The 16,586-nt window shown below is 37.4% G+C and overlaps 1 protein-coding gene across 1 annotated transcript; it reads right to left on the bottom strand.

The window, feature by feature from the left end:
• Positions 1-11,687: 11,687 nt before the first annotated feature.
• LOC149673134 (uncharacterized) lies at positions 11,688-13,331 on the bottom strand. Its single transcript, XM_089840211.1, has one exon. It carries the CDS (start codon positions 13,329-13,331, stop codon positions 11,688-11,690), a length of 1,644 nt encoding a protein of 547 aa, XP_089696337.1.
• Between the last annotated feature and the right edge of the window lie 3,255 nt (positions 13,332-16,586).

Genomic DNA, 16,586 nt, shown 5'->3' on the forward strand with positions numbered 1-16,586 from the left:
TTGAATTAAAAGTTAAGAAAACCCAAATAGTAACAATATTTATTCTGAACTAAAATTGCTTGATTTTGCTGCTGTAAAATTTAATTACAAAGAAAAGTTTCATTAAAAATCCTATATTATCTCAAATATTTACTGTAACATGTTTAATTACCTTAGTTTAATTATAAATTTATCTTTTTATGCATCATTTCACAGTAATGTCAAAGGAAATGTTACGGATTATGATTTTACCTTTCCCTTATATATAAATGAGTGACTAAACCTTGGATATCCTGTGCAATTATTCACTTGTCGCATATTAAGAGATATTTATTTAGGAAATTTAAAGCTAATCCTTCCGATACCAAAAGAACCAAATATAAGTGAGTTTGCAATAAGGTGAGAGAACTTGTGAGTAAACAGTATCGGAAGTACATTGATAATTTGACTGCTAATATTCCGACTAAACCCAAAGAGTTTTGGAGATTTGTGGGAAGTAAAACCAAACTTGCGGTCTTCTTGAATATTGACTTTGTCCCCATAAACAGCCCCGAAGAAATAGCTACCAAGTTTAATGAATATTTTCAATCACGTTTTACCCCTTTTACCCCTTGCTCTGGTGTGGATGATCCTATCTATAATACCATAAACGACAATGAAATTATCTTTTCCCCTTCGGAAGTGCTCAGAGCCATTAAGAACTTAAATTCAAATGCTGCGGGTCCAGATGGGACCACGCTACAAATTTTAAAACTCTGTAGTGCTTCGGTATCTGTACCACTTGGGGCATTTTTAACTATTCTCTCCGTTGCGGTCAGTCACCGTCGGACTGGAAAAAAGCTAACGTGTTACCTCTATTTAAGGGAGGTTCGGATAGATCTGATATGTCAACTTATAGACCCATATCGTTAACTCCTATATTTTGTAAAGAAATGGAAATCCTAATTTCTAATCATATTAAATCTTTCTGTGCGGCATCCAACATTCTGCCAGACAGACAATTTGGCTTTCGCTCGGGGTTTAGTTGCGTGACCCTGTTAGTTCAGGCTTTTCATGATTGGGCCACAATACTTGATCATGACGCCCCTCGGATATTCATGTTGTTGTATTTGATTGGCGAAAAGCTTTTGATTCAGTGTCTCATGGTCCTCTTATATGCAAGCTTAACAGCATTGGTATAAGGGACACATTCTGCGCTGGTTTTCAAATTTTCTACCCGGTCGCGAGCAAAGAGTCCTGTTTCAGGGGCAGCCCTCTGGTTACCTACCAGTCACGTCTGGTGTTCCTCAGGGCTCCGTGCTGAGACCCCTACTCTTTAATTTATATGTTTACGACCTTTCGGCAAAAATTAGCTCGGGGATAGCGATGTAACAATATGCGGATGATTCGTATTTATCCCGTCCTGTGAATGATTTACCTCAAGCCTTAGAATTACAGAAGGATGTAGATGCAATAATCGAATGGGGTACTGTCAATCACCTACGTCTAAATGCTTAGAAATGTTCTTATATGGTAATAACTAGGCGCAGAAATCCATTTAGTTATGACTATAAAATAAGGAATGACATCTTAGCTCGTGTACAAGTCACTAAAATCTTAGGCGTGTTCATTTCGAGTGACTTAAAGTTTAACTATCATAAAAACGCCATTTGTGCCAAATCTCGCCGTCTATCCGGACTAATTATGAGAACTTTTGGTAAATCCAAGGCGTCTGTTATAGCTTTCAAAGCTTTAGTCACGCCAGTCTTGCAGTACGCATGCGAGGTTTGGGCGCCGTATATGAAAAAGGACATTGCATGTATTGAAAGAGTTTTAAGACATTTTACATCTTTTATAGTTGGCCAGAGTTACTATGATATTCCAATGTATAATACCAGAACAAGGGTTTCTTACTCAGACCGTCTTAACACTTTGCAGTTGCTCCCTATGTATCAACTAAGAGATATTTCGAGTTTACTATTCCTTTATAGAACTATCAATTGTGCGTACAATCTACCGTTGCTAAATTATATGACGATTAATGAACGGCATGAAGTCTTGACCTTTGTGATTATGGGTGCACGATGTGATGCATTGCACAAGTCTTTTTTTTTACCGTGTAGCTCGTCTGTGGAATAGTATGCCGGAAAGTGTTTGGACGTCTGTGTCGGTTTCGAGTTTTAAAGATGAGCTCTTGGGGTATTTTAGATCTACCCCGTTGAATTTTTAAATTATAGTTAATTAATCAGTTAGGTTTCCAATTGTCTGGTTATATCTATACTACATGCATGTTTGCTAAATTATTTCTTTTTATTTGTATATATATATATGTATATTTTTTTTCACGCGACGAATGATTTAATTTCATTGATTACTGTTTAGCTCAATTTATAACTTAATATAATTTTAACTCTTGTGATTGTACTGGTAGCCAAGCTTATATTAGAAGTTTCTCCTTTACTTGGCTGCCACCATGCTCAAATGGGAAATAAATTTATTATTATTATTTATTATTATTATTATTATTTAAAATTCACGCTCACGCTTAGTACTGTTTTCCTCCTTTCTACTTCAATGTTGTCTTTTGCCCTAAGGGCTACGGTGCTTTGTTCGGGCCAGTTTTCTTCCTCCTGTCTCAGCCAGGGGGGTCCGTGCCACCAGAGTTCGTTTTCGTTTAGGGTTGTGGCTGATAAGCCTCATGTAGGCAAGTCTGCAGGGTGCTTTTCCCCTGGGCAATGCATCCAATCTAAGGAGTCGGATGCTTGCTGTATTTCAGCTACTCGGTTTGAAACGAAGGGCTTCCATGATTTTGCTGAACCCTTTAGCCAGTGCAACGCTATCATCGAATCGGTCCACATTCGCACCTTAAATGCGTCGGTTTGAAATACCCTCTTTTATGTTCTTTACCAAACGACAACCAAGCAAGCAAGCCATTAGTTCTAATCTTGTTAGGTTAGTCGTTTTAAAGGAGCCACTCTAGCCTTGGCGGTTACAAATGATGTATGTATTTCATGATGTTTCGATGTATTGCGTATGTAAATAACGCAGGCGTATGCCTTTATGCTACTATCACAGAAACAATGTATTTCTCTTGTTTCAACATTGTCCGTTTCATTGAAATAGTGACGGGGCAGTTTGATGTGTCGCAATTCGGGAAGCTCTTTACAGCATTGTCTGAACTGCTCGCTTATTTCTTGGGGAAGTTCCTGATCCCATTCGAAGCCTTGTTCCCACAAGGATTGAAATAAAAGTTTCGCCCTGAGGGTATACGGGCTTAGTACACCGATAGGGTCAAAAATTTGGCCTACCGCGCTTAGTATGAAGCGTTTGTTGTTCTTTATTCCTTCGAGAAAATGAATCAAATTTTGTAGATTAAAGGTGAAGTAATCTTCTTCTGGTTTCCAGAGTAGCCCAAGGATCTTGAAATCTTTCTCCCCCGCCTCCTCTTCAAACGTGACACCTTCGCTTGATAAGCCTTTATGAACCCACATGCGTTTTAGTTCTCTTGAGTTAGTGTTCCATTTTCTCAATGTCATTCCGGCTTCTTTCATGACGCTATTGATATTTAGTGAAAGGTCGAGGGCAGCTTTGGTATCACTGTCGCCACTACACAAGTCATCTACGTATAGATCTCTTCCTAGAACTATAATTTCTTTTCTTCCGCTGTCATATTTTTTAAGGTGACATTTGATGGTCGCGGCTAGGAGGAAGGGAGATGACGTCACCCCAAATGGGACTCGGGTCATGCGTAATTCTTGGAATTCATTTGAGTCTAACTCTGAAATCCATAACATTCTTAACGAGTCCCGATCTTCTGGGTCTATTCTCACTTGAAGGAACGCTTTTTCGATATCTGCGGTTATCGCGATCTTATGATTTCTGAATCTTAGTAATAGGAGTAGAAAGTCTGGGTTCAGGTTGGGTCCCGCCGACAAACAGTCGTTTAAAGAAGGTATACAAGGGCCGTTGAAAATGGTAGGGTTTCCGCTTGTACAAGGGCCGTTGAAAATGGTAGGGTTTCCGCTTGTAGAAGGGCCATCGAAAATGGTAGGGTTTCCGCTTGTAGAAGGGCCATCGAAAATGGTAGGGTTTCCGCTTGTAGAAGGGCCATCGAAAATAGTAGGGTTTCCGCTTGTAGAAGGGCCATCGAAAATAGTAGGGTTTCCGCTTGTAGAAGGGCCATCGAAAATGGTAGGGTTTCCGCTTGTAGAAGGGCCATCGAAAATGGTAGGGTTTCCGCTTGTAGAAGGGCCATCGAAAATGGTAGGGTTTCCGCTTGTAGAAGGGCCATCGAAAATGGTAGGCATCAAACTGCTACTTTTCTTCTTTTTCTCAGCATATCTTTGACGAGAACGGGCGTTTTCTTTTTGTCTATATTCTGGATTTTGACGTAATTTTCTCATTCTTTCTTTCGACGTTTCATTGGCATTAGACGCCATTTCAAACTCTCAAATAGGTTTAATTTAAAATCAACAAAAATTAAGACCACAAAAATAATACTTAGCTACAATAATTGATTAATTTATGTTGAAGTGAAACTTGCTCATAATATAGCATAATTTTTAAATCTAATCAAATAAACCTAGTAGAAATATTAACTTACAAAATAACAACTGGAAAATGTATAAATCTAGAAATTCATAAATGTATGTGGGACTCAAAGGCTTAACAATGGAAGAGCTCCTGGGTCTCTTTACACCACAGGAGCAACAATTAAAGATAAATTAAAATATGGAAAAGGTGGTCTTGCTTAGATCAAAAAAATAATACTTAGCTACAGCAATTGATTATTTTCTTCTTGTAGTGAAACTTGCTTATTCAGCAAACCTTGAGCAACAACGAGTAAACGATATATAACGGTTACTAGCAAAGGAGCTCAAAAGTAAACGACAAGGGTGATGGGGGTAGAATACTCGGAGAGTAGGATTATACCCTACTCGATCACGCGCATCACGACGCAAGCTGCACGCGCTATACATATAGCAGCTATAGCGCGAGCAGCGCAGCGTCCGTGAGCGCGGATTGAGTGGGCTATTATAGGAATAAAGGCGGGTTATCTACTTCAGATGATCTATGCTATATTTAGCGCCATCATGTCAGCCTAATTTTAAATGCATATGCCAAAGTTATTTCAACTCTTTTGTTCATACATAAAATTTACAATTGAAAAACTAAATTTATTATAGAGTTAGCAATTAACAATTATTGCTTCCAAATTGTTGCTAAAATAGTATTGTACGTAGATGGCGCTACAATAGGGCTACGCCGGTAGGCATAGCCTCTGCAATCTGCAAGGAAGTGAATTCGAAGACAGTTTGTGCAAATTTTGAAACTTGGTTCATAATTGTTGCGTTTAAGAATGGGATGATGATATTGATATTTTTTCTTGATGTCTATATAATTGTTTTCCTTCTGGTGAGAGAAACAAGTATATTCATTTCTGAACTCTTTACTTAATGTGAAGTTGTAGTATTAGGTTTTTAATTATTATATTGCCAATGCCTATTTTGATTACGTTTATAAAAATAATATTGAACTTTTTTTCTTAAAGTTAGTGATCATAAGTGATGATTAGTAATTGATTACTCTTATTAGTTAAAATTAAGAGTTTATTAAATAAATTATCATTAACGTTTATAGGTAAATTTAAGCTTGAAACGATATTTTGTCTTTGGCAAATATGTAACTGAAAAGAACCCAATAAAGAGTTTTTAGGAAAATTTAAACTAGAAATGATAAATTTTCATTGTCAAAACTTGTTACTGAAAAGTGAAAAGAACCATAGAAAGTGCTTGTGCTTCGTAAAATTTATTATTAGGCTTGTTTGAGTAATCAAACGTTAATAGAAAGATTTTATTGCGAATGCCAATACTTAAAATTAAACATCAAATTATCATTTACACTTTAGCTTATCTAATCCCAAAACCTAAATTCCCAAATTAAATGTACAGGTATAGTTAACCTCAAAAATGTGTCTGTCTAGAAACACTTGCAAGTTAAATTAATTAACTTACAATATTAATATATATTTATTTAATTCGAACACTTACAGAGATGGTAATATCATAAACTTGCTTAGTTACAGAGGTTTCCCTGATACACTCTCCAGAGACTACGGTATTAATTTCTTTTGGCTAACAAATCAAATATCTCTTACTTTAAAAATGTGTTTAGTTTTTATTATATTTCAGACTTTCCGACGAGTACAATTCCTAAAATAATTTTGTAAACCTTCTAATGCTAAAAACGCGACGTAGTTTATAATTGTAGCGCTACCCGTTTTAAACTGCCTATCTACCATTCGCGAATTTCCTGCCAAGAGATTTCAATTCTCGGCATGTATAGTTGTATAGGCGCGCTACCATGGAAACGCGAGACTCGCCGCCTCGAACAAATTTCCCTCCTCCCTGCCCCAACTAAGCAACCCGTGAGAGGAACGCGCCGGCCGCCGACGTGAGAGAGATGCTAGGTTTAAGCAACATAACTCAAACTTGTTAATAAGACTAGACGGCCGAGAGCGTAAAGGCGTCGATCCGTGGAGTGAAAGCTCTGTGCGATGATGCGGGATCGAAACCCGGTCGAGGAAGAAAATAATTTCATAAATAAAATTCTTTCACGTTGCAGAGCCACCTACGTGTGATACTGAGTACTTTTTAATAATTTCCGTAATTCCGCACGGGAAAAAAGGGGGAAAATGGGGGAAAAGGCGCGCCCAGCCGTAATCAAATAGTCGGACTAAACCTTTGCATCATCCGATAGATGAAAAAAAAAGGAGGGTAGAGCGAGAGGTCAGACATATGGCATTTATGTGAACGGGATTTTGAAATTTGAAAGAGATTTTGGGATTTTAAAACCATTTTTGGAGGGATTTTAAGATTTAAATGTTAATTTCCCATAGAATATATTTTGGGATTTCTACCGAATTGTACGGGATTTTGGCTAGTGTCCAACCCCTCGGGGTAGAAGGTTGTCACAGCAGCGGCAGATATCGGTTTTCAGCTGTCGTTGTACGATCTTCGTATGTATAAAAATTTTATAATTTTGATAATTTTATATTTAGTTTGTTTGAAATAAGTTTAAATACGAAGTAGAAAAATAACTTGAAATTCCGTGAAATTCGGAGAAGAAAAATCACTTGAAATACGTAGAAGTAACCGAACAAAAATTGTTTAACAATAGCTTCACTGCTAGAGAAAAAGGGAAGAGTTGAGAGATATCCTTGGCCTTGAGTGCACAGACGATATTCTAAGAAAATCTAGACCTTGTCACATTCCTTAGCCTTGAACCCTTTTTTGCCAGTTTTAAGTCCGGAAGGGAGGGTATTTTCGTTTTCGGCCCTGTCTTATAGAAAATTGTAAACCGAAAAGAACCCAGCCAGAGCTTCACAATAAACGAGAGGCAATTGGGGTGGGGGGTGGAATATTGATTAGTACTATATGCCCATTCGGACGTCGCAGGGTTCTAGCAGTATTTCTCTGAAGAAATGACGTCGGACGGAAGCTCGAGCGCAGCGGTAAGGAAGACGAGTAGTACAGTCATTTTAGCCCAAAAATAGAGGGAACCCTGAACAAATTGAAACAAAGCTGAAAATTTCAGATTTTATAGATTTTTGGGCGCTCTTTAACGTGGTGTGGTCTCCCACACTCTCCCAATGGAGGAATTTCCGCCATATTGGAAAATGGCGGACAAAATCGAGAAAAAGTTTAATAACTCCGGTTCTACTTAACCGATTAACACGTAATTAGGCTTCAATTGTAGATCACCTTCAAACACATAATTCACCTCTTAAGATATTTTGTCCTACAACTAACCGGAAGTTCACAATCTGACTCTGAAGATTAGCCTCATATAAAAATGGGAATTTAAAGCATTTTATGGTTTCTATATTCAGAATACATTTCCAAAATCGAGAAAAAGTTTAATAACTCTGGTTCTACTAACCCGATTAACAAGTTATTAGGCTTCAATTGTAGATTACTTTCAAACTCATAATTCATCCTAAGATATGTTGTCCTACAACTAACCGGAAGTTCACAATCCAGCCGGAAAGGTAAGGCAAATCTAATATTTGAGTATTTCGAAACGGTTTCAAGCGAAATAAAGGCAAAGAGGGTTTTAAACCTAAAATATATTATTCCCACTATATTTTTACCTCTTTAAGTGACGATGACGTCACGGAAAGGTATTATACTGGACGTGTGTGCGGGGGGGTGTCTGTCTGTCTGTGTCCGCAGTTGGCAAATCGGAGCAAACGTTTTGCTTCTACTCCCAACGTTAGGATCAAGAAGTGCGTGGCGATCGGCTAGGGTTACGAGAAACCTCCAGCCTCCCAATTGCAGGGCTTCAACCAAAGGTTCATGCAATTGCGGATTTCTTATCATTTATTGTGAATCAATCGCCTTATATACCCTAAATTTCCAAAAATTGTTAAAGAGGCATACGCTAGAATTCAAACGTCAACAATAGCTATGTTTAAAATTATTTTAGGAATTAAGTTTCTTAAAACGACTTCAGTAGAATTACGTTAAACTACTGACGACTAAAGTAATTAATATCAATTATATTTTCTTAATTATTTTCTTAATATTATCAGAAGGGGATAATAGAAGAAGGATGACACTGTGTCCTCTGCTCTTAATGCTTTAGTTATGTAACGTCATTCTTCCCAGGCTCACTATTTTAGTTTGCTTTCCCACTGATCAAACTACAAATGGGCATCGCATCGTAAGGTGAATTCTATAATTGTTTGGCACTAAATCCCCAGCAATCACCCCACAAACCTCGTCTTGACGTGGGACAAAAATGCACAAGTGCGTCTTGCCAAATAATTAAACGCTAATAGAGTAATGATGAGGGAACTATTTATCGCGTATGTGATTCGTTTTAGTAACCTTGCTCTAAATGTTCCGATGTTGGGAAGAGTGATGTTACACTTACCCAGATTTGTGGTACACTTCTCTCGAAGAGAAGTATTATATACTTCTGATATTATTAATTGCGTCTCGTATCGGAGAGGTTTATTTTGGTTTACCAACTTGTATATTAGTATATTTATCAATATTGGTTAAGCTTAAGTTTAATCATAGTCCTCTACTTGAGGTTGAGCCTCAAAATCTCTATGTTCATTTGTACAAGATACTCCCTTGCATTGTCTACAAATTGAAAAACAGACTGGATCAGTTTTACCGCATTCACATTTCAAATCACAGACTTCCTTGCATTTACGAGGGATCATATGCAGAAGCTCAGCTGGAGCAGGTTGTAGAGTGGTAACGATTGGTTTGAGTTCAGATCCTACCTGTCCCCAACCCCATTCTCTAGCATTTAGGCTGCTTCCAAGCCACGTTTGAACTTGGTGATAAACTCTATTTGAATGTTGCTTTGCTGCCGCACTTGTTGGTGGAAGAGAAGCTAATTCAAAAGCTCAATTCCATAATCTTCATTTAAAGTATACACTTGGTTATGTCAACTTTGTTTCACACGCTTTAACTCAACTTTAGCCGTATTGACAAGTGTGGGCGAACAATGGTATATATTAAAACATTAAGTTTTATGATGGTAAAAAGGCTGTTTTACCCTCTCCCGTACTATAAATTATAGCTCTTGTCAGATAAAAAAACAAAATTTGTTTGTAATAGGAACTATATGTTTAATTTTTGAAACGTATTCTGAAAATAGAAACCATAAATGCTATAAATCCCCATTTTTTATATGAGGCTAATCTTCAAGGTCAGATTGGGAACTTCCGGTTAGTTGTAGGACAAAATATCTTAAGAGGTGAATTATGTGTTTGAATGCGATCTACAATTGAAGCCTAATTACGTGTTTATCGGTTAAGTAGACCCGGAGTTATTAAACGTTTTCTTGATTTTGTCCGCCATTTTCCAATATGGCGGAAATTCCTCCAATGGGAGAGTGTGGGAGACCACACCACGTTAAAGAGCGCCCAAAAATCTATAAGATCTGAAATTTTCAGCTTTGTTTCAATTTGTTCAGGGTTAAAACCTATTTTTCCTGTACTAGAGAGAGGAAGAACTTCTAGAGGAGGTAGAAATGTAAAAGGAAGAAATAAAAAAACTTAAAGAAAAGCCGAGAAAGCGCGACGTTATGATACAGGTGGACCAGGAGTCGTTTGCTTTAATTAACGAGCAGCGAATTAAAGAGGCGAAGAAGAGAAAGAGCGCGCTAATAAAGAGGAAGTACTTTTGGTTTAACAGCCGTACGTATATGGGCCCGAAACCAAAATTAGGCGTACATTACTTGGATTAAATTAAAAAAGGCCCTTTTCAGGGCCACTCCACCCTTTGTGGATTTTTTTATAAAGCAGATGAATTTGTCCACTAAAAACACAAAAAAGGCCCTTTTAAGGGCCAAATACGTTTTGAAGTAAGGTCTTCTCCAAAAATGTATTGCAACATAACACATTTTATATTCATTTATATATATATCTCTTTGCCCCAGTTCTAAATATCTTGTATATTTTTCCATGAAGAACTAGACTGTACATTACATTGTATAAGATTAGTCTATACCATCATCTAAATTTGGTCCCTAATATCATGGGGTTAAGGAGGGTAACCACCACGAATAGGCTTGCCTCTGTGGTTGCCCGCAATTTCTTATTTTTGCCAAATATTATTATTATTATTCTAGAAATTACCCTGATTTGGTACATAAATAAATGCCCTTGGATATATACTGGGAAATAGCATCAAAGTATCAAGGTCTAAGGCGTGTACTGTACACGCTTCCCTTATCCTTTTCTTTTGATCTCTTTAGAAGCCTAGGATATTTCTTCTAAAAACATCTTTTGAACATACAAATAATAGAATTCAGGTGCAAAACATCTACTTTTGTTCCCTATTTGGCCTATAGTAAATAAAACTGGTCGGGTTCGCTATAGGCTTTTACAGAAATTCCTCATTGTTATCCTCATGTTTCCGGGGGAAAAGCAGGCACGAAGGCGGTTCTTCCCTCCCGCGGAAAGAATATGTTGCCGGGGGAAAAAGCAGAGATGAAGGGAGTTCCTACCCTCCCGCAAAGAATTTATAGAAAGGCTTATAGGCGATTTTAAAAATGACGTTTCAATGGTGCGCGCGCAGAAACGCGGGAGGTAAAAAATGCCTTCCAGCTCTGCTTTTCTTCCCGGCTACATATTTTGTATAGGGGACTTTTTAAAAAGGCATGCCTGTATCAACAAAAAGTCGAAGGTTTCTTGGAAATCGGTTGTCAACATGAATTTCTCCATTGTCTGTCATGAATGCTTCACTAGTGTACCATACAGTTCTTCTCAAAACTACACCTATCTGAGTTTGAATATTGTTATCCATTGGGAGTATTCATGTCGATCCGTGAATAAATTCATGTCTCAGAATACAGATATATTTTTGCTCTCTTCTGAGCCTGGTTATATGGAAGCTTGAAAGCCGGTTTAAGGAAAGGCGGAGTAAAAGCGCGTTTGGGCAAAAGCGCTTTTGAAAAGGTGTTTACTGTTACACGCGCGCTCTTAAGAAATCCCGGTAAATTTTCCGTTTTTCACACCTGTATTTCTTCGGGGGACGATTTTACTTTAGAAGTAGCTCTGTTTTCAGTCTGTTCCTAGCTGTAGTTGCTTACAGGTTTGTTTTTTTCCAATGGGAACAAACCGGAAATGAGGGTAGAAATATTTGCGAGATATTCCCGTATGCGTTAGAGAAGGCTACAGTGTCTACTCCTCTACTGTATACCCTCTATGGTGCATCGGTTTTGTATCCAAAAAAGAAAAGGCAGTAATCGGAAAAACAAAACATTTCACTTGCAGAGCCTTTTAAATTTCCCTCCCCAGTAATTGCCGCTCTTATTTGGGTTTCTGGCCTACTGGACTCCGTTCTTCCATACTGAAAGTTTTTCAAAATTTCGTTTAGCTCATTAATACGCAAATTACAATGATGAAACATGTATTTCAAAGTGTGTTTTAAGATGGCCGGTATGACACCTTCTTTCAAGTCGTGCATGGGGTCAGGCGGTAACTGTTGAGTGATATCAAACCCCGTGATTTTCATAAGGGGGCTCTCCCCGCGAACCCCGTAAATTGATGACTCACTTGGGTTTCTAGCCACGCTTCGTAAGTGATACATATGAAGATCAAGAGATCTCGACTGCAACTCGCATACTTTCAATTTATGCGGAATATTTGCCTTCGATATCATGCAGACTCTACACACCCTACCCGAACTGAAACAAGCGTTAAATCCGGCTAGTTTATGAATGCCCAAATTGTCTCCTGAAAATATTGAGACAGTCGCTGTAAGGTGGCGTCCCGTACTCTCGATATATATTCCTTCTTTATGCAAGACGTTTAGATCAAAAATCAGTGGTGCAAGTACAGAGTGCCAACCAAACTCCTTTACATCACGTGATTTAACCAGAAACACTAAGTTAATATCACTCAATTTTGATCTGTATTGTGATTGGAAGTTCAAAATCGAAAAATAGCAGCCTAATATTTCATGTTTACCATGTTTTGAACCGAGTGGATTTGAAGTTTCAAACTCATCAACATAAATTTGTAATTGGAGTGTGTTTAAAGAGAAGTTTGAGTCTCTTTCAATTATTTTTTGAGCTGTTTCACTTTGAAGAAAGTGTCCAACGCATTGATTTGGAATTCTTGCCAAATCTTCATGTTTTTCTAACTGTAGATCCGAAGTATATAGCTTTTGAATTACATTTATGATAGGAACATAGTGAAAATGTCTTTTTTTGTCCAATGATTCTGTAAAAGTAACTTCAATCGGCTCTACTAATCCATAATCGGACTTGCAAACAGCGTTGATTTTATAGTTTGAGTTCAAACTTTCAAATACTTCTCGCACTTCATAGCTTTTTGGAAATAACTCAGCTTCATCCAAGTTGGTGTTTTTTAAGCGAACCACTTTTAAAACGTGTTCCTTATTAGTATTTAAAAGATGCTCGCAAAAAATTAGTAGATCGTTAATAAGTGATTGCAACACCGTTTTTGGAAGGTGATGAGCTTCTTGATATTTAAGGATAATTTTTATCAAGATTTCACGAATTTCAGGGGGTTTCAAATTATTTTCATTTATGTTAGACTCGATATCATCATCATCATCTTTATCCTCTTGAACATCATTTTCAATATCATCAACCGAACCGATTTCGTCACTTGAATCATTAAGAAAGTTGCTATGTTTATATCTGACATGACGATAGTACGAGGCAATCTTATTATAAGACCTCCCACAATTTTCAAGGTCACAAACAATATTGAAGTTCCGATCATGCGAATGCTTATTTCGCATGTGATTTAACAAAGTTCCAAATCTTTTGGCAATAAAAACACATCTTACACAGTTGTATAATTTAGACGGAGCCATAATTTTCTAACTTCTATAGAAGAAGAATTTTTGTACCGCGTAACGAAAGCCTTAAAAATCGCGAGTTTGAGTGAAGACCATAAGTTTTGCAACTGCCACTCCCAAAAAACCAGCCCAAATCCACCGAGTCTTATTTTACCTAAAAATACCTCATTTGAGTCATTTCTTCTGGAAAACGGAAACGAGAGTAAACATTGGTTGGTTCGATCTCTACCCGTCAAAGGGTTAAAGAAAGAAAACGGGTTGCCCATTTCCATCCCCCTCACCAAGTACGTCTTTGACCTTGTAGCCTACAGCCGAAGGCCAGTCAAGTTCTAGTTAAGACGCGAAACGGTTTCTAAAATGGAAGAAGAAATAACGCTGCTTTTGTGCTTCGGTGACGAAAAGAGGAAAATTAAAATAAAAATCCAACGGTACTCTTCATTTTTGGAACATCTCGAGACCGATGAATGTTTACGAGATTACACCGGGCCTTATAAAATTTATCAGGTATCTAACTTATGTCTTATATTTTACACCAGGAATCCATAGAGCTAATAGGAATCATTGTGCCCCCATATCTTCCATGTTAATATCTATGCGGGTTATGTGGGCTGGGCTTGAGTACTATCCGTCACGTCACGTGTGAAGGTTCAACGCGCGGCGAGATAAATTATTATGGCTACACAATGATTACTATTAGCTGTATGAATTCCTGCTTATACATATTTCCGGAATATTGTCTGTCTGTACCTCTATAGTGGCCCGCGCTCTTTGACCAATGACGTTAAAAAGTTTCTATTATTCCATACAATACATCAGAATAAGATACTTTTAATTTGCAACCCTGGCCTAGTATGTATCATAGTGTTGTTAATTTTCCGGAAAAATAAAACGCGGAAAATTTTCCGGAGAGAGGAAAATTTTCCGCAAATCGGAAAAATATAGAAGTAGCAATTAAGTGAGCTTTGAGTAAATTTTCAAACATTTAAAAATTTAATTTATAAACATTTAGTTAGACCTATGTCTCTTAACGGTTAGGTCTCTCTAACGTCTAAACAGTAACCCAATAACTGAGCTTTTGCTATAGAGAAAAGGGATCATTAGACCCTTTGCGCGCTCGGATAATTTTTTTTTACCTCCGAAAACACGGAAAATTAATGTTTTCAAGAGACAGGCAATTGAAAAAATTTTAAGTTTAAACTTTTTTAATTAAAAAATAGAGTAATATCTTTCACATATATGGCAACGTCATAACCCTCTATCTCTTACCTTAGTGATATCCCCCCTTCCGAAGGCAAATAGTATTCTCTAATACAAAGTTGCCTCCGACGAAGGGGATACACATCAGTTCACTCCCCCTCACTACCGATATTACTCTATTGTTAGCGAAAAAATACGGAAAATTTTCCGGAAAAATATAGCTCGGTCATTTTTCCGGAAAAGTTTCCCACTTACAACCCTAATGTATCATAAGTTTTTAACTTATCTTCGATAAGTATGCCACTTATGTGGTTTTACATGCATTTGATTTAATGAAAGCTTGTCAGAGAACGACCAAAAAATATCTGGACTGCACTCTGTGCTAAATTCGGTAAAACCTATATATAGGGTGTTTTCACACGTGGAGGATTCATACCATTTGCACAAGGAGGCAAGGCAAAATAGTCTACACTTTTGCCCTACAAGAAGCCTAGCCTCCTTGTGTAAATAGTATGAATCCGCCACGTGTGAAAACACCCTATACTTGGTTTTTAACCACATCGTAGATGGGCTCTTAGTTTCACTGAGTTGTTGCTGTAGTAGTTGTATCGCTCGTCGATTGGAATTTAGTTTCGCGTAATTTCGCTTTTCAGCCACATCGTAGTAAACGTAGAGGCTCTTAGTTCGGATACTGAATTTGTATAGTTCGGATACTGACACAAAAGATCAGCTGATTTTTGGGTTTTTGCTAGGAAGTTTTTCAAGCCCCCTGACTGGGATGTGCGTTCTATAGAGCTATTTTTCCCTTCATGTGGGGTAATTTTCTCCTGTCAACTCTAACAAAAGTTTCGGAATTTATTAGGGAAAGAACTGAAGTTGGGTGTTTTACCAAATTCTTTCTCCTTCGATTTACTTTGCTTCTTAAAATAAATCTTAAAGTCTACGTAGTAGTAGTTTATAATAATTCTTTCTCTTTGGGTGACATAAGTCTATGTTTCTGGACATAATATAAGTCTATGATATAAGCATAGTGTGGACCTAGCTTTATAATTAGTAGAAGAATAAAAAAATCACTTGCTTTTCCATTTCACCCTCCCTTTAAATGTTTATATTTCAAGGTTTTAGAAACCTGGAAAAATTTCCAATGGATTTAACCGCATATCTAAATATAAAGTATATCTTTTTCTAACGTCCAGTTTGTAGTGTATGCGCGGCGGGAATTTTATGTCCATACTCAATTGGAAATTTCATTATAACCTCTCTAAGATATTTAACATTGTGAATTTTTTGCAAGTAACTTTAAGACACGTAGATATTTTCATGTACTCATACAGCGTGACCCAGCTACAGGCAAACAACTAAACACGTGACCTAGAAATTTCTCAGTATTGTTTATCATAGGTGTATGATAAAGATTTCGAAGAGTACGTAAATCTGGAACCAAATAGCATTTTGGAAAATAAAACCAGAGTGATGGTAGTTTTAAAGGTAAAAAAAAGTTATAAAACCGCCTGAAACCTCATGTATTTAAATTACATCACACTTGAAATGTGCATGTACAAGTGAAATAATTTCTAATTAGAAAAAAGAGGTAACGAGGATTCACAATTACAGCCGAAGAAAATACAAAGGGTGTCTGAAAATGACATGGCGACTCCATCGACTTCTTACGAAAAACCGGTAAGTAATGCTCAAGTCTCAAATCCTTCCTGCAAGAGGAAAAACTATGATTAGGTGTCACTGAAATTTTTTTGTTATAAACAGAATGACACAAATGAAAGACTATTCCTTGAAAAGGAGTCGGAACTAGTTGCCTGGTAAGCTAAATAATCCTTTATGTTAAAAGGCCTACCTCTCTATTGCTAGGCTTATAGACCAATCCATAAATTACGGACAAGGAAACCAACCCACAATAGGAAGTCGCCATCTTATGTTATTTCTCTCGCGCCAAGAAGCTAGGGGCAGTAGGATAGTTGGCTAGCTTCCCGGGTTTTGTGATCTCGGGCTCCGTAAGGCGTTGCCTCTTGACGCGAAGGAAATAACCTAAGATGGCAGGCCTCCCCTTTGTCTTAG

This window comes from Phalangium opilio, unplaced genomic scaffold, assembly GCF_054372755.1.
Source record: "Phalangium opilio isolate 3A_F unplaced genomic scaffold, DU_Popi_V2 ptg000053l_1, whole genome shotgun sequence".
NCBI lineage: Eukaryota > Metazoa > Arthropoda > Arachnida > Opiliones > Phalangiidae > Phalangium > Phalangium opilio.